Here is a 22,237-nt window from a genome sequence, read left to right on the forward strand (position 1 = left end):
GCACTGATAAAAAAGACCCAGAGATCTCGCTAATCCTTTCCCCCATTTGAGGATGTATAATAAAGATGTCAAATCAGGGAATGGACCCTCTCCAAGAAACTGACCAAGCTGACACCTGATCACGAGCTTCCAATCCCCAGAACTGTGAGATGTAAGTTTTTGTTGTTTACAAGCTTAGTCTACGGTCTTCTGTTGTAGCAACCTGAAGTGTCTAAAGCAACCAGAAAGAGGAGAAATTATCTTGTGGAATGAAACTGTGGGTAAGGAATCTTAAGACAGGAGACCATGGCTTTTATTGCCGTTATTATAAGCTCTTCATTATTGTTTGGTTTACTTCCACAGGCATATATTATTTTGATACAGATTTTCAAAACTAAACCAAGTGGCAAATCTGGGCTTGTAGAATGTTCAAACAGATCTGTGAGAACTCTTTGCCATTTTGTAAGAGTTTCTTCAGTGAATTGCAGATAAAGTTACTCTTTCACTTAGATGTCAAATTAATGCAAATTTTAAATGGAAGTTTTATCCTCCTAATCTTTCCTGTTTCCCTTTCTGAAGTGTATATGGGTATGATGGGTATTTCAGTCTGTCTAATTTGGCAATTGGGCTGTATTAGAGAGTGTTCAAAGTGTTTTCAACCCACATTTTATAAACCGAAGTTTTTGTAGTAGCCAGAAGGTGGCATCAAAACCAATCGAGTTCTTGCAATTTAGTAGAAATCACAAAGAAAAGGATCATACCGGAGTATCGCGAATAACTTCCCTGCAACCCAAAAGTCAGAGAAAGTCACACATATCAAAAAAGCACCCCATTTCACTTAGAGTTTAGATCCTTCAGCATTTTTGAAAAGTCCCAGTTTTTCCTTTGGAATCCTTTTGGTTAGGCCTGGATAAACAAAGCAAAGAACCAATAGATTCTATCCCAAACACTATTACACCATCTCTAAGCATAGAATTTTAAGCTCAGTTATTTCATTAATCATGAAATTAATGACTACAAATGTTCTGTTACAGTCTAACAAGTATGTCCTGGACCCAAATGTTCCGACTGTCTAAACTGCTTACACATCCTACCAAAGATCGATTTTATCTGCAAATGAACATACATACACACACATTCATTTGTAATAATGGTACATTTTTCTGCTTGGTCTATTTATTTTTTAGTGGAGGAGGGAAAAGAAGAGGAGGTTAAAACAATGTTTGGTGTCTGCTTCAAGCACTTTCCCAAAGAATAATGCTTCATTCATTATACATCATTATGGAAGGACAGTATTCTCCTGGCTTTCATGATGGTCTGAATTCAAGTGTTTTTTCTGAAATGAGGTGCATTTATTTGGACAATGTGGGTTGTCCCATGTGTTCCTGTTCTTATATGAAAGCACTTTTGCTTCAAAAACAAATAAAAAAATAACATAATACAACTTTTGTTTAATTTGAGTCTGGGCTAATTACTTAAGGAACTATTTAGCAATGATGGTCAAAGATATTTAAATTCCCTATGACACTGCAATTAATTAAGGGACTGCTGACCCAAAGATTTTTCCACAGTTTACTGTGATCCACACAGTCAAAGGCTTTGGCGTAGTCAATAAAGCAGAAATAGATGGTTATCTGGAACTCTCTTGCTTTTTCCACAATCCAGCGGATGTTGGAAATTTGATCTCTCGTTCCTCTACCTTTTCTAAAACCAGCTTGAACATCTGGAAGTTCATGGTTCACGTATTACTGAAGCCTGGCTTGGAGAATTTGGAGCATTACTTTACTAGTGTGTGAGATGAGTGCAATTGTGCGGTAGTGTGAGCATTCTTTGGCATTGCCTTCTTTAGGATTGGAATGAAAACTGACCTTTTCCAGTCCTGTGGTCACTGCTGAGTTTTCCAAATTTGTTGTGGAAAATTCTGAAAGAGATGGGAATACCAGACCACCTGACCTGACTCTTGAGAAACCTCTATGCAGGTCAGGAAGCAACAGTTAGAACTGGACATGGAACAACGGACTGGTTCCAAATAGGAAAAGGAGTACGTCAAGGCTGTATATTGTCACCCTGCTTATTTAACTTATATGCAGGGTACATCATGAGAAATGCTGGGCTGAAAGAGCACAAGGTAGAATCAAGATTGCCGGGAGAAATATCAATAACCTCAGATATGCAGATGACACCACCGTATGGCAGAAAGTGAAGAGGAACGAAAGAGCCTCTTGATGAAAGTGAAAGAGGAGGGTGAAAAAGTTGGCTTAAAGCTCAACATTCAGGAAACGAAGATCATGGCATCTGGTCCCATCACTTCATGGCAAATAGATGGGGAAACAGTGGAAACAGTGTCAGACTTTATTTTTTGGGGTTTCAAAATCACTGCGGATGGTGACTGCAGCCATGAAATTAAAAGACGCTTACTCCTTGGAAGGAAAGTTATGACCAACCTAGATAGCATATTCAAAAGCAGAGACATTACTTTGCCAACAAAGGTCCGTCTAATCAAGGCTATGGTTTTTCCAGTGGTCATGTATGGATGTGAGAGTTGGACTGTGAAGAAAGCTGAGAGCCGAAGAATTGATGCTTTTGAACTGTGGTGTTGGAGAAGACTCTTAAGAGTCCCTTGGACTGCAAGGAGATCCAACCAGTCCATTCTAAAGGAGATCAGTCCTGGGTGTTCTTTGGAAGGAATGATGCTAAAGCTGAAACTCCAGTACTTTGGTCACATCATACGAAGAGTTGACTCATTGGAAAAGACTCTGATGCTGGAGAGATTGGGGACAGGAGGAAAAAGGGATGACAGAGGATGAGATGGCTGGATGGCATCACTGACTTGATGGAGGTGAGTTTGAGTGAACTCCAGGAGTTGGTGATGGACAGGGAGGCCTGGCGTGCTGCAATTCATGGGGTCGCAAAGAGTTGGACATGACTGAGCGACTGAACTGAACTGACCCAAAGAAAGGCAATGCCAAAGAATGCTCGAACTACTGCACCACTGCACTCATGTCCACACTAGAAAAGTAATGCTCAGAATTCTCCAAGCCAGGCCTCAGCAATACGTGAACCATGAACATCCATATGTTCAAGCTGGTTTTAGAAAAGGCAGTAGAAACAGAGATCAAATTGCCAACATCTGTCAGATTATTGAAAAAGCAAGAGAGTTCCAGAAAAACATCTATTTTTGCTTTATTGACTATACCAAAGCTTTTGACTGTGTGGATCACAATAAACTGTGGATAATTCTTAAAGAGATGGGAATGCCAGACTACCTGACCTGTATGCAGGTCAGGAAGCAACAGTTAGAACTAGACATGGAACAACAGACTGGTTCCAAATAAGAAAAGGAGTACGGCAAGGCTGTATATTGACACCCTGCTTATTTGACTTATATGCAGAGTACATCATGAGAAACACTGGGCTGGAAGAAGCACAAGCTGGAATCAAGATTGCCGGGAGAAATATCAATAACCTCAAATATGCAGATGACACCACCCTTATGGCAGAAAATGAAGAAGAACTAAAGAGCCTCTTGAACAATGTGAAAGAGGAGAGTGAAAAAGTTGGCTTAAAGCTCAACATTCAGAAAACAAAGATCATGGCATCTGGTCCCATCACTTCATGGCAAATAGATGGGGAAACAGTGGAAACAGTGTCAGACTTTATTTTTGGGGGCTCCAAAATCACTGCAGATGGTGATTGCAGCCATGAAATTAAAAGATGCTTACTCCTTGGAAGGCAAGCTATGACCAACCTAGAGAGCATATTAAAAAGCAGAGACAACAGTTTGTCAACAAAGGTCTGTCTAGTCAAGACTATGGTTTTTCCAGTGGTCACGTATGGATGTGAAAGTTGGACTGTGAAGAAAGCTGAGTGCTGAAGAATTGATGCTTTTGAACTGTGGAGTTGGAGAAGACTCTTGAGAGTCCCTTGGACTGCAAGGAGATCCAACCAGTCCATCCTAAAGGAGATTAGTCCTGGGTGTTCATTGGAAGGACTGATGTTGAAGCTGAAACTCCAATACTTTGGCCACTGATGCAAAGAACTGACTCATTGAAAAGATCCAGATGCTGGGAAATATTGAGGGCAGGAGGAGGAGGGGATGACAGAGGATGAGATGGTTGGATGGCATCACCGACTCAAGGGACATGAGTTTGAGTGAACTCTGGGAGTTGGTGATGGACAGAGCGGCCTGGCATGCTGCAGTTCATGGGGTCTCATAGGGTCAGCCACGACTGAGTGACTGAACTGAACTGATCCTAAGAACTATGCAATCAACAGGGAATGAGAGAAGAATTGCAAATCAGAATGTCAAATTAAACATAGAACATGGATTAAATATGGAACATCGAAAACCAATTTCCCTGCAGCTCTATCAATGTGCCAACCTAAGCAGCACAGAACTGCGGGTTAGAACATTCTACTTTTGCCTCTGAGTAGTCAGTTGACCCTGAATGCATATTTTAACCTATCTGAATTTGCTTTCAAATTTTGAAAGTCATAGTAAAATAATGACACCTACTTAGCAGTGCTGATAGGAGAATCTGATTCATAAGAACTTTACACTTATCTCCATCTTGGGAGCAAATCAGTGTCCTATTTGTACTACCCCTTTATTCTGATTCATTTCACAAGGAATATACCAGGCACCGACTACAAGGCAGTGTTGAGGATACAACAGCAAAACAGAAAAGAACGTCCCTGATGTCAAAGAACTTTGACTCTAGAAGAGGAAGATAAACAAGTGAAATCAATACTCAGGATAAATTCATGTAGTGGTGAGTACCCAAGGCATTAAATTAGGGTCTTGTGCCAGAAAGTAACTAGAGAAAGTGGGGGTAAATGTAATGTTTCAGATGGAATTGTAGGCATTACACTTTACTCTTTAGCCAGCATACTGTACCGTACGAGATAGAAATCCATGGATTTCTTTTTCTTTTTTTGTCTAGATCTTCTTGATTTTTTTTTCAGTTTTATCGAGATATGCTTGACATGTAACACTGTTTTAGTTTAAGGTATATAGGATAATCATTTAATACATGTATATATTGAAAAATAGTTACCACAATAAGTTTAGTTTACATCTACGACTTCGCCATACTGTACCTGTGTGCTTGCTCTATAGTGTCCAACTCTTTGCAACCCCATGGACTACGGCCCACTAGGCTCCTCTGCTATGGAATTTTCCAGTCAAAAACACTGGAGTGGGTTGCCATTTCCTACTCCAGGGGACCTTCCCAACCTAGACATTGAACCCATGTCTCTTGCATCTGCTGCATGGGCAGGCGGATTCTTTACTCCTGCGGCACCTGGGAAATCCGTGTTATGCACTGTTGTGGAGTTCAGTTCAGTCGCTCAGTTGTGTCCAACTCTTTGCGACCCCATGAATCACAGCACGTTGCTCAGTCACTAAATCACGTCCGGCTCTTTGCAACCTTATGGACTGCAATGTACCAGGCTCTTCTGTCCTCCACTATCTTCCGGGTTTGCTCAAATTCATGTCCATTGAATTGATGAAGCTAACCATCTCATCCTCTGCTGTACATTACATCCCTAGAAACTTATAACTGGAAATTTGCACCCTTTGACCACCTAGACCCTTTTCCCACACTCAGACCTCCCACTTCTGGCAACTGTCAATCATTTTTGTTTTTATTACTTCATTTTTTCTTGACAACACATAGCATAATGCACTAAGGGTCCATCTATCTTGTCACAAATGGCAAGATTTCCTTCTTCTTATGACTGATTTTTTAAAAATTAAATTTGGTTATTTGCATAAAATCACATTTTCTTTATCTGTATACTGATCCAATGACACTTAGGCTGTTTCTAAGACTTGGCTATTGTAAGCAGTGCTGCTTATAATAGTGCTTCAGTGAACAAGGGGGTGCACATATCCGTTCAAGATAATGATTTAATTTCTTTTAGATAGGTACCAAGTGGAATTGTTGGACCATGTGGTACTTCCTGGAGAAGGCAATGGCACCCCACCCCAGTACTCTTGCCTGGAAAATCCCATGGATGGAGGAGCCTGGTGGGCTGCAGTCCATGGGGTCGCTAAGAGTCGGACATGACTGAGCAACCTCACTTTCACTTTTCCGTTTCATTCATTGGAGAAGGAAATGGCAACCCACTCCAGTGTTCTTGCCTGGAGAATCCCAGGGACAGGGAAGCCTGGTGGGCTGCCGTCTATGGGGTCACACAGAGTCGGACACGACGGAAGTGACTTAATAGCAGCAGTAGCAGTGGTACTTCTATTTTTAATTTTTGCAGCTCTTCATACTGTTTCCTATAGTGGCTGCAACAATTTACATTCCCACCAAAAATCTACAAGGGTTCCCTTTTTTCCACATACTTACCAGCACTTGTTTTCTCTTGTCTTTTTGATGATAGCCATTTTAATCAGATGATAACTCATGGTTTGATATGCTGATGATTAGTGATGTTGAGCACATTTTCATATAGCTGTTGGCCATCTGTATGTCTCCTTTGTAAAAATGTCTATTTAGATTCTCTGCTAAATTTTTAATCATTTGTTTCACTGTTTTTTTTGCTATTGAATTACATGGATTCTTTATAAATTTTGGTCACTAAACCCTCATCAGATGTATGATTCACAAACAATGGGTTGTCTAAAACGTCCAGGTTTTTCTGCAATATCTTACGGAAAAACCAAATGAATTTTTTGGCCTATCCAACATTTTACCCCATTCCTAGCCTGCTTTTTCATTTTGTTGATGATTTCCTTTGCTGTGTGGAAGCCTTAGAGTTTAATAGACACTTAGCTGTTTCCATTTTATTATTACTATTTCAGAGTACCTCAACATTGGGAAAGTTTATATAAATTTCCATTAGGTAACTTTCTAGGAGAAAAAGTGCTGAATCAAAAAGAACATACAAATTGATAAACAGTTGATAAACTGTGATAAATCTTATCATATTTCACCAAAACCAGTAGAAAATTTGAATTCTTCCCCATGCATTGGTCAACCCTGGGAATTTTAATCTTTTTAATTTGACAGCTTCATCCTGGAGTCAAGTGGGGCTTAGGAAGCATTACTACAAAGTTAGTGGAGGTGATGGAATTCCAGCTGAGCTATTCCAAATCCTAAAAGATGCTGCTGCTAACGTGCTGCACTCAACATGACAGATTTGGAAAACTCAGCAGTGGCCACCAGCCTGGAAAAGGTCAGTTTTCATCTCAATCCCAAAGAAGAGCGATGACATAGAATGTTCAAACCACATACAATTACACTCATTTCACATGCTACAAAGGTAATGCTCAGAATCCTTCAAGCTAGCCTTCAGCAGTACATGAACCAAGAACACTGAGAGATACATTCTGGGTTTCAAATAGGCAGGGGAACCAGAGATCAAAATGCCAACATTTATTGGGTCATGGAGAAAGCAAGGAAATTCCAGAAAAAACATATACTTCTGATTTATTGACTATGCAAAAGCCTTTGACTCTGGATCACAAAAAATCTGTGGCAAATTCTTAGAGATCAGATCACTTTACCTGTCTCTGGAAGAACCTGTAGCGGGCCAAGAAGCAACAGTTAGAACCAGACATGGAATAACATACTGCTTCAAAATTGGGAAAGGAGTATGACAAGGCTGTATTTTGTCACCCTGCTTGTTTAACTTCTATGCAAAGTACATCATTTGAAATGCCAGGCTGGATGAATCACAAGATGAATAAAGATTGCCAGGAATTATCAACAACCTCAGATACGCAGATGATGTCACTCTAATGGCAGAAAGTGAAGAGGAACTAAAGAGATTCTTGATGAGGGTGAAAGAGGACAGTAAAAAAGCTGTCTTAAAAGTCAACATTCATCTCTATGTCTTCTTTGGAGAAATGTCTATTTAGTTCTTTGGCCCATTTTTTGATTGGGTCATTTATTTTTCTGGAATTGAGCTGCATAAGTTGCTTGTATATATATATTTTTTTAATTTATTATTTTTTTTAATTTTAGTTTTTTTATTTTTAAAATTTTAAAATCTTTAATTCTTACATGCATTCCCAAACATGAACCCCCCCTCCCACCTCCCTCCCCATAACATCTTTCTGGGTCATCCCCATGCACCAGCCCCAAGCATGCTGCATCCTGCGTCAGACATAGACTGGCGATTCAATTCACATGATAGTATACATGTTAGAATGTCATTCTCCCAAATCATCCCACCCTCTCCCTCTCCCTCTGAGTCCAAAAGTCCGTTATACACATCTGTATCTCTTTCCCTGTCTTGCATACAGGGTCGTCATTGCCATCTTCCTAAATTCCATATATATGTGTTAGTATACTGTATTGGTGTTTTTCTTTCTGGCTTACTTCACTCTGTATAATCGGCTCCAGTTTCATCCATCTCATCAGAACTGATTCAAATGAATTCTTTTTAACGGCTGAGTAATACTCCATTGTGTATATGTACCACTGCTTTCTTATCCATTCATCTGCTGATGGACATCTAGGTTGTTTCCATGTCCTGGCTATTATAAACAGTGCTGCGATGAACATTGGGGTACATGTGTCTCTTTCAATTCTGGTTTCCTCGGTGTGTATGCCCAGAAGTGGGATTGCTGGGTCATAAGGTAGTTCTATTTGCAATCTTTTAAGGAATCTCCACACTGTTCTCCATAGTGGCTGTACTAGTTTGCATTCCCACCAACAGTGTAGGAGGGTTCCCTTTTCTCCACACCCTCTCCAGCATTTATTGCTTGCAGATTTTTGGATCGCAGCCATTCTGACTGGTATGAAGTGGTACCTCATTGTGGTTTTGATTTGCATTTCTCTAATCATGAGTGATGTTGAGCATCTTTTCATGTGTTTGTTAGCCATCCGTATGTCTTCTTTGGAGAAATGTCTATTTAGTTCTTTGGCCCATTTTTTGATTGGGTCGTTTATTTTTCTGGAATTGAGCTGCATAAGTTGCTTGTATATTTTTGAGATTAGTTGTTTGTCAGTTGCTTCATTTGCTATTATTTTCTCCCATTCAGAAGGCTGTCTTTTCACCTTGCTTATATTTTCCTTTGTTGTGCAGAAGCTTTTAATTTTAATTAGATCCCATTTGTTTATTTTTGCTTTTATTTCCAGAATTCTGGGAGGTGGATCATAGAGGATCCTGCTCTGATTTATGTCTGAGAGTGTTTTGCCTATGTTCTCCTCTAGGAGTTTTATAGTTTCTGATCTTACATTTAGATCTTTAATCCATTTTGAGTTTATTTTTGTGTGCGGTGTTAGAAAGTGATCTAGTTTCATTCTTTTACAAGTGGTTGACCAGTTTTCCCAGCACAACTTGTTAAAGAGATTGTCTTTACTCCATTGTATATTCTTGCCTCCTTTGTCAAAGATAAGGTGTCCATAGGTGTGTGGATTTATCTCTGGGCTTTCTATTTTGTTCCATTGATCTATATGTCTGTCTTTGTGCCAGTACCATACTGTCTTGATGACTGTGGCTTTGTGCTTGTATATTTTTGAGATTAGTTGTTTGTCAGTTGCTTCATTTGCTATTATTTTCTCCCATTCAGAAGGCTGTCTTTTCACCTTGCTTATATTTTCCTTTGTTGTGTAGAAGCTTTTAATTTTAATTAGATCCCATTTGTTTATTTTTGCTTTTATTTCCAGAATTCTGGGAGGTGGATCATAGAGGAATCTGCTGTGATTTATGTCTGAGAGTGTTTTGCCTATGTTCTCCTCTAGGAGTTTTATAGTTTCTGGTCTTAGACGAATGGATAAGAAAGCTGTGGTACATATACACAATGGAGTATTACTTAGCCGTTAAAAAGAATTCATTTGAATCCGTTCTGATGAGATGGATGAAACTGGAGCCGATTATACAGAATGAAATAAGCCAGAAAGAAAAACACCAATACAGTATACTAACACATATATATGGAATTTAGAAAGATGGCAATGACGACCCTGTATGCAAGACAGCAAAAAAGACATAGATGTGTATAATGGACTTTTGGACTCAGAGGGAGAGGGAGAGGGTGGGATGATTTGGGAGAATGACATTCTAACATGTATGCTATCATGTAAGAATCCAATCGCCAGTCTATGTCTGACGCAGGATACAGCATGTTTGGGGCTGGTGCATGGGGATGACCCAGAGAGATGTTATGGGGAGGGAGGTGGGAGGGGGGTTCATGTTTGGGAACGCATGTAAGAATTAAAGATTTTTAAATTAAAAAAAAAGTCAACATTCAAAAACAAATATGGCATCTGGTCTCATCACTTCATGGAAATAGAAGGGAAAATAGTGGAAGCAATTAGATATTTTATTTTCTTGGGTTCCAAAATCACTGTGGATGGTGACTGCAGCCATGAAATTAAAAGACACTTGCTCCTTGGAAGGAAAGCTACGACAAACCTACACAGTGTACTAAAAAGCAGAGATATAACTTTGCCAACAAAAGTCTGTATAGTCAAAGTTATGGTTTTTCCAGTAGTCATGTATGGATATGAGAGCTGGACCATAAAGGCTGAACATTAATTGATGCTTTTGAATTGTGGTGCTGGAGAAGAATCTTGAGACTTCCTTGAACTCCAAGGGGATCAAACCAGTCAATCCTAGAGGAAATCAACCCTGAATATTTATTGGAAGGACTGATGCTGAATTTGAAGCTCCAGTACTTTGGCCACTTGATGCGAAGACCTGATTCGTTGGAAAAGACCCTGATTCTGGGAAATATTGAAGGCAAAAGGAGTAGAGGGTGGAACAGGATGAGATGGTTAAATAACATTACCTACTCAATGGACATGAATTTGAGCAAACTCTGTGAGATAGTGGAGGACAGAGGAGCCTGGTGTGCTGCAGTTCATGGGGTCACAATGTGTTGAACACAACTTAGTGACTGAACAACAACAATATCTATTAATTTGCATTTCTTTAAAAACTGGGATTGAACAGCACTTTCTATTATTATTGGTTATTATATCATGTTATTTTGTTTTTAATACTTTTTCCAACTTTTATATTGAATTAGCTTCTTTTCCTTTTCTGATTTTGTAAAAGTAGTTCATATAATAAAGCTTTTGACCCTTTGTCAGATATATATGTTGAAAAACATTTTTTCCTGAATTTCTGCTTACCTTTTAACTTTATATACCACTTTGTAGGTTAAAGTGGGTTTACATTGTATCATAATATTCTTTAACATCTTTGTTACATTTTCTGGCTTTGGTGTCAAGTTTAGAAAAAGTTGTTTTCCCCATTATTCTATAAACCCACTCTTGCATTTTCTTCTGTTACTTTTTGGGCTGTATATTTTGTATTTAAATTTCCAAGTGAAAGTATTCATTTTGGCATAAGGTATGCAATGAATATCCAGTTTGATTTTATATTTATGAATAGCATTTCAGTTGATTCAGTACCACTTATTTAATAATCCATTCTTTGGTACTGACTTGAAATCCCACCTTATCACATTCAAAATATATATTTGTAAAGGTATTTATTTCTTTCTGCCTAGTTTTGTGATAATTCCATACTGTTTTAATGATTGAAACGTGATATTTTCAGAAATATTTTCATTAACTACTAAAACCTCTCATAAACATTTGAAATAACCTATTAACCTTTCAAATTAATACACATTTATATAAGAATTAAAACATTGGGAGGCTTAAAATATGTATACTGAAAAGCATAGATGGCTGAGAAACATATATATCAATTTACCAAATGATAATAGTGTTATCAGAAATCAGGACAAACAGCATAATTTTCAACAAATTATTCTAAGATCATTGGCTTTACAGCTGGAAAAAAAAGGAAGTTTGATTCTTACTTCATTCCATATACAAAAACAAATTGCAAGTGTATTAAGCAATTTATAAATTGTCATAAACATAGACATCCTGGAGAAATATAATTAAATGTTACTTTCAGGAGGAAGGCAATCATAATCATGAAACAAAATCCATAAACTATGAAGAAAATTAACATAGTTCAGTTCAGTTCACTCAGTTGTGTCTGACTCTTTGCAACCCCATGGACTGCAGCATGCCAGTCCTCTCATCCATCAACAACTTCCAGAGATTACTCAAACTCATGCCCATTGAGTCAGTGATGCCATTCAACCATCTCATCCTCTGTCATCCCCTTCTCCTCCTGTCCTCAATCTTTCCCAGCATCAGGGTCTTTTCAAATGAGTCAGCTCTTTGCATTAGGTGGCCAAAGTATTGGAGTTCCAGCTTCAACATCAGTCCTTCCAATGAACATCCAGGACTGATCTCTTTAGGATGGACTGGCTGGATCTCCTTGTGGTCCAAGAGACCCTCAAGAATATTCTTCAACAATACAGTTCAAAAGTATCAATTATTCAGTGCTCAGGTTCCTTTATAGCCCAACTCTCATTCCATACATGACTACTGGGAAAATCATAGCCTTGAATAGATGGACCTTTGTTGACAATGTCTCTGCTTTCTAACATTTTGTCTAGGTTGTTCATAACTTTTCTTCCAAGTAGCAAGCATCTTTTAATTTCATGGCTGCAGTCACCATCTGCAGTGATTTTAGAGCCCCAAAATAAAGTATGTCACTGTTTTCATTGTTTCCCCATCTATTTGCCATGAAGTGATGGGACCAGATGCAATGATCTTAATTTTCTGAATGTTGAGCTTTAAGCCAACTTTTTCACTCTCCTCTTTCATGTTCATCAAGAGGCTCTTTAGTTCTTCTTCACTTTCTGCCATAAGGTGGTGTCTCTGCATATCTAAGGTTATTGATATTTCTCCTGGCAATCTTGATTCCAGCTTGTGCTTCTTCCAGCCCACTGTTTCTCATGATGTACTCTGAATATAAGTTAAATAAGCAGGGTAACAGTTGAGCTATTTCAAATCCTGAAAGATGATGCTGTGAAAGTGTTGCACTCAATATGCCAGCAAATTTGGAAAACTCAGCAGTGGCCACAAGATTCGAAAAGGTCAGTTTTCATTCCAATCCCAAAGAAAGGCAATGCCAAAGAATGCTCAAACTACTGAACAATTGCACTCATCTCACACGCTAGTAAAGTAATGCTCCAAATTCTCCAAGCCAGGCTTCAGTGATACGTGAACCGTGAACTTCCAGATGTTCAAGCTGGTTTTAGAAAAGGCAGAGGAACAAGAGATCAAATTGACAACATCTGCTGGATCATGGAAAAAGCAAGAGAGTTCCAGAAAAACATCTATTTCTGCTTTATTGACTACGCCAAAGCCTTTGACTGTGTGGATCACAATAAACTGTGGAAAATTCTGAAAGAGAAGGGAATACCAGACCACCTGACCTGCCTCTTGAGAAACCTATATGCAGGTCAGGAAGCAACAATTAGAACTGGACATGGAACAACAGACTGGTTTCAAATAGGAAAAGGAGTACGTCAAGGCTGTATATTGTCATCCTGCTTATTTAACTTATATGCAGAGTACATCATGAGAAATGCTGGGCTGGAAAAAGCACAAGCTGGAATCAAGATTGCCAGGAGAAATATCAATAACCTCAGATATGTAGATGACACCACCCTTATGGCAGAAAGTGAAGAGGAACTAAAAGGCCTCCTGATGAAAGTGAAAGTGGAGAGTGAAAAAATTGGATCAAAGCTCAACATTCAGAAAACGAAGATCATGGCATCTGGTCCCATCACTTCATGGGAAATAAATGGGGAAACAGTGGAAACAGTGTCAGACTTTATTTTTTGGGGCTCCCAAAATCACTGCAGATGGTGACTGCAGCCATGAAATTAAAGGACGCTTACTCCTTGGAAGGAAAGTTACGACCAACCTAGATAGCATATTCAAAAGCAGAGACATTACTTTGCCAACAAAGGTCCATCTAGTCAAGGCTATGGTTTTTCCAGTGGTCATATATGGATGTGAGAGTTGGACTGTGAAGAAGGCTGAGTGCCGAAGAATTGATGGTTTTGAACTATGGTGTTGGAGAAGACTCTTGAGAGTCCCTTGGACTGCAGGGAGATCCAACCAGTCCATCTGAAGGAGATCAGCCCTGGGATTTCTTTGGAAGGAATGATGCTAAAGTTGAAACTCCAGTACTTTGGCCACCTCATGCGAAGAGTTGACTCATTGGAAAAGACTCTGATGCTGGGAGGGATTGGGGGCAGGAGGTGAAGGGGACGACAAAGGATGAGAGGGCTGGATGGCATCATAGACTCGATGGACGTGAGTCTGATTGAACTCTGGGTATTGGTGATGGACAGGGAGGCCTGGCGTGCTGTGGTTCATGGGGTTGCAGAGTTGGACATGACTGAGCGACTGAACTGAACTGAGATGAACTGAACAACATACAGCCTTGACGTACTCCTTTTCCTATTTGGAACAAGTCTGTTGTTCCATGTCAAGTTCTAACTGTTGCTTCCTGACCTGCATAGAGATTTCTCAAGAGGCAGGTCAGGGGATCTGGTATTCCCATCTCTTTCAGAATTTTCCACAGTTTGTTTTGATCTACACAGTCAAAGGCTTTGGCATAGTCAATAAAGCAGAAGTACATGCTTTTCTGGAACTCTCTTGCTTTTTCAATAATCCAATGGATGTTGGCAATTTGATATCTGGTTCCTCTGCCTTTTCTAAATCCAGCTTGAACATCTGGAAGCTCATGGTTCATGTACTGTTGTAGCCTGGCTATCTTGGAGAATTTTGAGCATTATGTGAGATGAGTGCAATTGTGTGTTAGTTTGAGCATTCTTTGGCATTGCCTTTCCTTGGGATTGAAATGAAAACTGACCTTTTCCAGTCTTGTCGCCGTTGCTGAGCTTTCCAGATTTTTTGGCATATTGAGTGCAGCACTTTCACAGCATCATCTTCCAGGATTTGAAATAGCTCAACTGGAATTTCATCATCTTTCATGATTTGAAATAGCTCAACTGGAATTCCATTACCTCCACAAGCTTTGTTTTAGTGATGCTTCCTAAGGCCCACTTGACTTTACATTCCAGGATGTCTGGCTCTAGGTGAGTGATCACACCATCATGATTATCTGGGTCGTGAAAATCTTTTTTTGTACAGTTCTTCTGTGTATTCTTGCCACCTCTTCTTAATATCGTCTGCTTCTGTTAGGTCCATATCATTTCTGTCCTTTATGGTGCCCATCTTCTCATGAAATGTTCCCTTGGTATCTCTAATTTTCTTAAAGAGATCTCTAATCTTTCCCATTCTATTGTTTTCCTCTATTTCTTTGCATGGATCACTGAGGAAGGCTTTCTTATCTCTCCTTGCTATTGTTTGGAGCTCTGCATTCAAATGGGTATATCTTTCCATTTCTCTTTTGCCTTTTGAGTCTTTTCTTTTCTCAGCTATTTGTAAGGGCTTGTCAGACAAACATTTTGCCTTTTTACATTTCTTTTTCTTGAGGATGGTTTTGATCACTGCCTCTTGTACAATGTTCATATATACCTCCGTCCGTAGTTCTTCAGGCACTCAATCAGGTCTAATCCCTTGAATCTATTTGTCACTTTCACTGTATAATTATAAGGGATTTGATTTAGGTCATACCCGAATGGTCTAGTGGTTTTCCCTACTTTCTTCAATTTAATCCTGAATTTCGCAATAATGAGAAAATCTAGAAACTATGAGGAAAATTAACATAATCAATTCTTAAAATTATCAATACAGATTTTTAATGGCTCCATTATAGTTTATTAAATACAAGGGCCACAATTTACTTCCATCCACATATTATTAGATATCTGTAGAGTTTCCAATATTTTATTATTACAAATAATACTTTAAAGAACATATCAGTGTTACTCTAGGATTGTCTTTGAATGATCTTTAATATACTGAAATTTATGGTGTCCCATTTTTGTTGAAAATAAGTGGGTCATTGGCTTAAGTCCAGGAAACACTGTTACAGAAGCCCTTTTAAAGATAGCCTATTTTGAAGAACTAGCGATTTAGAGATCTGTATGATCTTTTTACCACCTGGTGCTTTCTTTGTCCTTCATAGTGTGAAGGTTTTGTTGGCAATGTCTAGGATTTTTTGAGTTACTGAGGCTAAGACTTACCAGCCTGGCTCGGAATTTACTTGTCTCTAATAGGCAATGATGACCTTTGTAGACATCAACTTACATATCGTAAACTCAACCTGACATGATTAAATCATGTCATTCAACCTCACCCAAATTTCTGGTTTTCTTAATTGCCCATAATAATTCTTCCCTGTATTTTGTTAACACTTTCCTAACCTTATTTTTTTAATCTGTTTTATATCTTGGAATAATTAGCTCTACAGTTATAGTTTGTGTGACATGGGAATAGAAGAGAAATATTCTGAGCCTTGTTTTTGCTGTTTCTGGTGGTAGAGAGAGCTGTTGTTTCTTTGTTGGTTTTTTTTTTTTTTTTTTTTTTTACCCTTTCATTACCAACTTTTATAGAAACTAAATTGATTATGAAGAATCAGGAGACCGTATAAAAACTCAGGTATTACTAGAAAAGAAAAGGTCCAATGAGAAATAAGAATTTTTTTTTCTAAAAATGTGGGTTTCTGTTTTGTTTTTTCTTTATGATGAAGAGATAGAAAACTTACTTTCAGAAATGAAAACTTCTGTTATGATTAACATTAGAAAGGAATTTGATGGAAGATTCTTTCTTGTTTGTTTCAGCTTCAGGGTTATTGTCAGCAGCAGGCTAGCTGTCTTGAAAAGCCCACCTGCCACTCATTGAAGACGCTCAAGGTGTGCCCCTCATTTTGAAAGATGGAATGGTTTATCCATAGAAACTGTGACAAAAACTATTCTAACTACTGTACCGTCTAGCTTTTTAGCAGCTACTCAGATCTCAGCCTTCCAATAGCTCATTTCATACAACATTTTAAAATATGACTTCTCATAAAGCTCACTGGTCCAATTTATCCATCACAATTATATTTTTTACTAACCAGGGTCTTCATGCATTTTAATAAAATTCTGCAGAATGATGACATCTTGTCTAAGTCAAATAATATGAAATGTCCCACCTATTTATAAACTGTCTCTGGGTAAAAGAGGATGGAAGCCCTATTTTATGAATTTCAGTCCTCTTATGAAGTCTTAAGTAGGACTAATGCAAAAGTGATTTCCACATTCCAGCTTAGACAGTAAAATCAGCGAGGTGGCCATACTCACTCATTGGGGGTGCCCTTCTGGCCACAAAAGTAGCCCTGGCTGTCTGTAGGATAGGCCACTCTTCTGGGGTCACCATTGACCCAGGCTGTAGGAACAAGAAAAGACAAAACAATCAGCAACAGCTGGCTAAAGGCAGTCTGATTTGAGAAGTTAGAATGCACCACTGCAACACACTAACCTCTCCCTTCAGTCACAAAAGATTATTGATTTTCTTCAAAGAGTAATTTCTTAATGAAAAGCAAAATAAAATACGGATGAATCAGTCAGAAAGCACATTTATTATTCTCTCAGGATTCATCTGGGTTTAGCCAAAGCATGAGGTAACACATTTAGAAAATGACATTTATTAAAATGCGAATTAGAGGGCACACTACAAATGCTTGGTTGGCAAGAAGCCACTTTTGCTAGGGCTCAAAATGAAATGATTTCATATCAGAGCTAATAAATCTACAGTAAATACTATGATGTAATTCTTTTAGGCTATACATAAGTGAAGACCATTTCAAAATTTCAAGAAATGAAACTATAATGCCCAATTCAAATTGGCTAGTTGTTTATGATCTGTTATGACACTGTAAAGGCTAACAGTAGCAACTTTTGAAGTAACACACAATAAAAATTCAGTATACATTTTGTCTAATAATCTCAAACTGCCTATAAATATCCAGTGTTTTCAAACTTCATAAAATAGAAGACTTGATTCTGTTTTCTTTGAAGATGCTAGGTAGGGTCATATAAATTCATCATCCTTATTTTCTAAGAATTATACACTTGCCAGCTATATTAGAGAACCACACAAAGTAATATATGCTAGCTAAATTGGGAGATACTCTAATTCTAACTGAATGCTTATAATTTCTCTAATTTGATTAATGCAATTCTATGTGGCAACCTGAAAGTGAAAGTGTTAGTCGTTCAGGAATGTACAACTCTGTGTGACCCCCACAGACTGTAGTCCATCAGGCTCCTCTGTCACGGAATTCTCCAAGGAAAAAATATTGGAGCAGGTAGCCATTCCATTCTCTAGGAGACCTCCCAACCCAGGGATCAAACCCAGGTTTCCCATGTTGCAGGCAGGCTCTTTACTGTCTGAGCCACTTTCTATCTCCCTAGGAACTTCCCTGGATTGGGAAGATCCCCTGGAGAAGGCAATGGCTACCCACTCCACTATTCTTGCCTAGAGAATCCCATGGACAGAGGAGCCTGGCAGGCTATAATCCATGAGGTCACAAAGAGTCAGACATGACTGAGCAACTAACACTTTCATGTGGCACGGAAGTTTGTGGGAGAATGAAACCATGTATGTGTATGGCTGAGTTTCTTTGCTGTTCACCTGAAACTATCACAACATTTTTATCAGTTGTACTCCCAATATAAAATAAAAAGTAAAAAAAAACAAAAAAAAAACAAAAAAAAAACTGTTCCTAAAAATTTGGAAGATGCATTGGTCACCGAACGTTTGCCTCTGCATATGAAAAACCTATCTCTTTGTCCTTTGCTTCTTTTAACATTTGCCCAGCTATCTCCTTACCCACACTGAATGGATTTGACAGTTCACGTTACAATTCAATCACTCATATATACACTGCCTGTGTGACTTGGAAAGATAAAAATAAATCAATTCTGAATGAGAATTTTAATATGGAAAAGAAATTTTTCTCAATTTTTATCATCCATCCAAGCCTTTCCTTTTAGTATCCAAGCACCCAGAAAAGTCTCCATTGTCTAATTCTTTCTCCAATGTCATAGAGACTAAATCAGTTTCATCTTCTAAATACCTTCTTATAAAATCTGACTCATTCAGGCAGTTCTCTCCCATCTTCATCTCCCAGAATAAAGAAAGTGGATTATAAATAAGGCATTTAAATGACAACTTAGTGTTCAATGTACAATGTCTCTAGACACTGTTTTTTACAATGTCTCTAGACACTGTTTTATTAAATTCTGTTTTTATAACTTAGTTCATCAGATACCTAAGAGATCTAATTTTACAAACTCTATTTTCTGTAATACATTTCTTTAAACTTTATCCCTAAATGTTTTAGTCCTTTTTTACATGCTTAATTCAAAATGGGCGCCTAAAGAACCATTTCATCTTCTGTCGTCCCCTTCTCCTCCTGCCCCTCCCAAACTTTCCCAGCATCAGGGTCTTTCCAATGAATCAGTTCTTCGCATCAGGATGAGATGGTTGGACGGCATCACTGACTCAATGGATAAGAATTTGAACAAGCTCTGGGAGTTGGTGATGGACAGGAAAGCCTGGTGCGCTGAATTCCATGGGGTCTTAAAGAGTCAGACACAATGGAGTGACTGAACTGAAATGAAAGAAGCATTTGGATTGCAGCATTTGCTGCTTAATATTTTTATGACCCTGAAAAAGTCACTGAAATGTTTTAGTTGTGGCTTTCTAATTTGTTACTAAAAATGGTTATAGTAATACCCAATCCCAAAGAATGCTGAGAATATGAAAGAAAATAAAGTGGAATGCCTAATGTGGTACTAGGCATACAATGCGGACCTAATAATGCAAGTTCCTGTCTTACTTGGATTTCATGGAAACCAAACACTGATGCAGGTAGCTAATTAGCAAAGCGATTTTAGTTAAGTGAAAGTGAAGAGAGTGAGACAGGGAAGGGAGCAAAGTCAATAAAGGGCATCTTAGTGAGTGGGATAATGTCGTGAGTGAGGTGACTCAGTGATGCTGGGGACCTTCTCAGGAACCATATAGAAGAACATCAGCTCATGCCGCCATGTCAGTGGGCATGAGGAAACTATCCGCCATAGCTGCAAGCAAACTTAGAAGGACTGAGGGGTTGAGGGGTTGTGGTAACACCTGCAATAGTTGTTGTTGTTGTTGTTGTTGGTCATCCTCAGCCATCCAATTAGAGAAATTACTAAATGACCTCTGTATGTCCTGTACTAGAAGTCAATACCAGTTTAGTTTATGTCAAAGTTCTCAACAAACACATGAAAATGAGAGAATAAGGTCTATAGAAGACTTGGAGACGAGGTGGGACCTGGGAAAGACTGGGAAATGACTAGGATTTGAGAAGGAATCGGGAAGGTGACCAGGAGTAGGGAAGGAATTATAGATTGATGAAACAGTGTCTTAATAAGAGGCTTCACTTTATTAAATGCTTACATATATCAAGTATTATGCTAAATGTATTACATCCATTTCTCCTTTGAGTCTCACAATAGCCTGTGAAGTGGATATTATTTTCACTTCAATTATTTGCAGCTCGGAGTTTTATTTACTTCTTAAGATCTCTCAGGTTTTAAGCAGCATAAACAGGGTTTGAACTTAAGATCACTCAGGTTTTCAGCAGCATAAACAGGGTTTGAACTTAGGAATGTTGCTCTCTAGGGCTCATGGTTTAAACATTAGATTATAGTCGCTATACTGCTGCCTACTAAAAAGTAGATTAGGAGAGAGCTTGTTAACAGTGGGAAACTACAAGATATCAGCATAATGAGGATCGGCAGTATGTTAGACACATATGGTAGGAAAGGAGATACCACAGGTAATTTTGGAGCCTCTGCCATCTGTACAAAAGAGCTTTGTACTTGGCAGGACAAAGCATCTGGCTGACAGGGATCCGATGCCGAGGGACGATGGAGGGAAAGATGAAGATGGAAGTGTCAAGGGAAGAGTTTTCCTTGATTTTGTAGTTTTGAATTACTAAGTGGCTGCTATACCTTTCCACGCAGCCTCTAGCACAGAAGTGTTGCTGCAGACGCTCTGTGTTTGAGCTAGAACATCAAGACTTTGAGCTGAAAGCTGCAAGGGTCAGTTCAAACAAGTCACCTCAATCAAGGATATCTAGTTCTCTCTCTCTAAGTCTTTATTGAATTTATTACAATATTACTTGTTTTATGCTTTGGTGTTTTGGCTGTGAGGCATGCAGGATCTTAGCTTGCTGACTAGGGGTCGAACCTGCAGCCCCTGCATTGGAAGGCAAAGTCTTATCCACTGGATTACGAGGAAAGTCCCTCTAGTTCTCTTGGTCTTCTTCATTAAGTCCGCATCTCTCCGCACTTCCACTGGAGGAATATGGCGGGGGGGAAAAAGAGAGGTGGCGAAAGGAAATATGCAGTAGAAGTGATTCTGTCCCTTAGTACAGCAAGGGCTTCTCACATTTTACTCCCTTTCTTGCAATTTCTCTCCATGGAAATTTGAGAACTGTGCTGTCCAATATGGATAGCTACTAACCACATGTCTACTTCACACACAAATGTGGCTTATCTGAAGCGAGTCATACTATAACTGTGAAATATATTTCAGGTTTTAAAGACAGTATGAACAAATAACAAAAAAGAATGTAAATATCTCATTAATACTATTTATGTTGATTATATCTGAAATTATAATATTTGGTTATGGTTAATTTTTTTTTTTTTTTTTTTGGTGAGCCATTGGATTTTATTTTATTTTATTTTTTTTTTTAAATTTTAAAATCTTTAATTCTTACATGCATTCCCAAACATGAACCCCCCTCCCACCTCCCCTCCCCATAACATCTTTCTGGGTCATCCCCATGCACCAGCCCCAAGCATGCTGCATCCTGCGTCAGACATAGACTGGCGATTCAATTCACATGATAGTATACATGTTAGAATGTCATTCTCCCAAATCATCCCACCCTCTCCCTCTCCCTCTGTGTCCAAAAGTCCGTTATACACATCTGTGTCTCTTTCCCTGTCTTGCATACAGGGTCGTCATTGCCATCTTCCTAAATTCCATATATATGTGTTAGTATACTGTATTGGTGTTTTTCTTTCTGGCTTACTTCACTCTGTATAATCGGCTCCAGTTTCATCCATCTCATCAGAACTGATTCAAATGAATTCTTTTTAACGGCTGAGTAATACTCCATTGTGTATATGTACCACAGCTTTCTTATCCATTCATCTGCTGATGGACATCTAGGTTGTTTCCATGTCCTGGCTATTAGAAACAGTGCTGCGATGAACATTGGGGTACATGTGTCTCTTTCAATTCTGGTTTCCTCGGTGTGTATGCCCAGAAGTGGGATTGCTGGGTCATAAGGTAGTTCTATTTGCAATTTTTTAAGGAATCTCCACACTGTTCTCCATAGTGGCTGTACTAGTTTGCATTCCCACCAACAGTGTAGGAGGGTTCCCTTTTCTCCACAC

The 22,237-nt window shown here is 38.7% G+C and overlaps 1 protein-coding gene across 1 annotated transcript in view; it reads right to left on the minus strand.

Annotated features, from left to right (window-relative positions):
• The window catches only part of SLC44A5 (solute carrier family 44 member 5), a 448,857-nt gene that overhangs the window by 70,874 nt on the left and 355,746 nt on the right, over nt 1-22,237 (minus strand). Inside the window, exon 5 of the mRNA XM_060400325.1 lies at nt 17,081-17,165. Coding sequence (XP_060256308.1) covers nt 17,081-17,165 — 85 coding nt within the window. The remainder of the gene's footprint in view (nt 1-17,080; nt 17,166-22,237) is intronic.

The sequence above is a fragment of the Ovis aries genome, chromosome 1, assembly GCF_016772045.2.
Source record: "Ovis aries strain OAR_USU_Benz2616 breed Rambouillet chromosome 1, ARS-UI_Ramb_v3.0, whole genome shotgun sequence".
Classification (NCBI taxonomy): domain Eukaryota; kingdom Metazoa; phylum Chordata; class Mammalia; order Artiodactyla; family Bovidae; genus Ovis; species Ovis aries.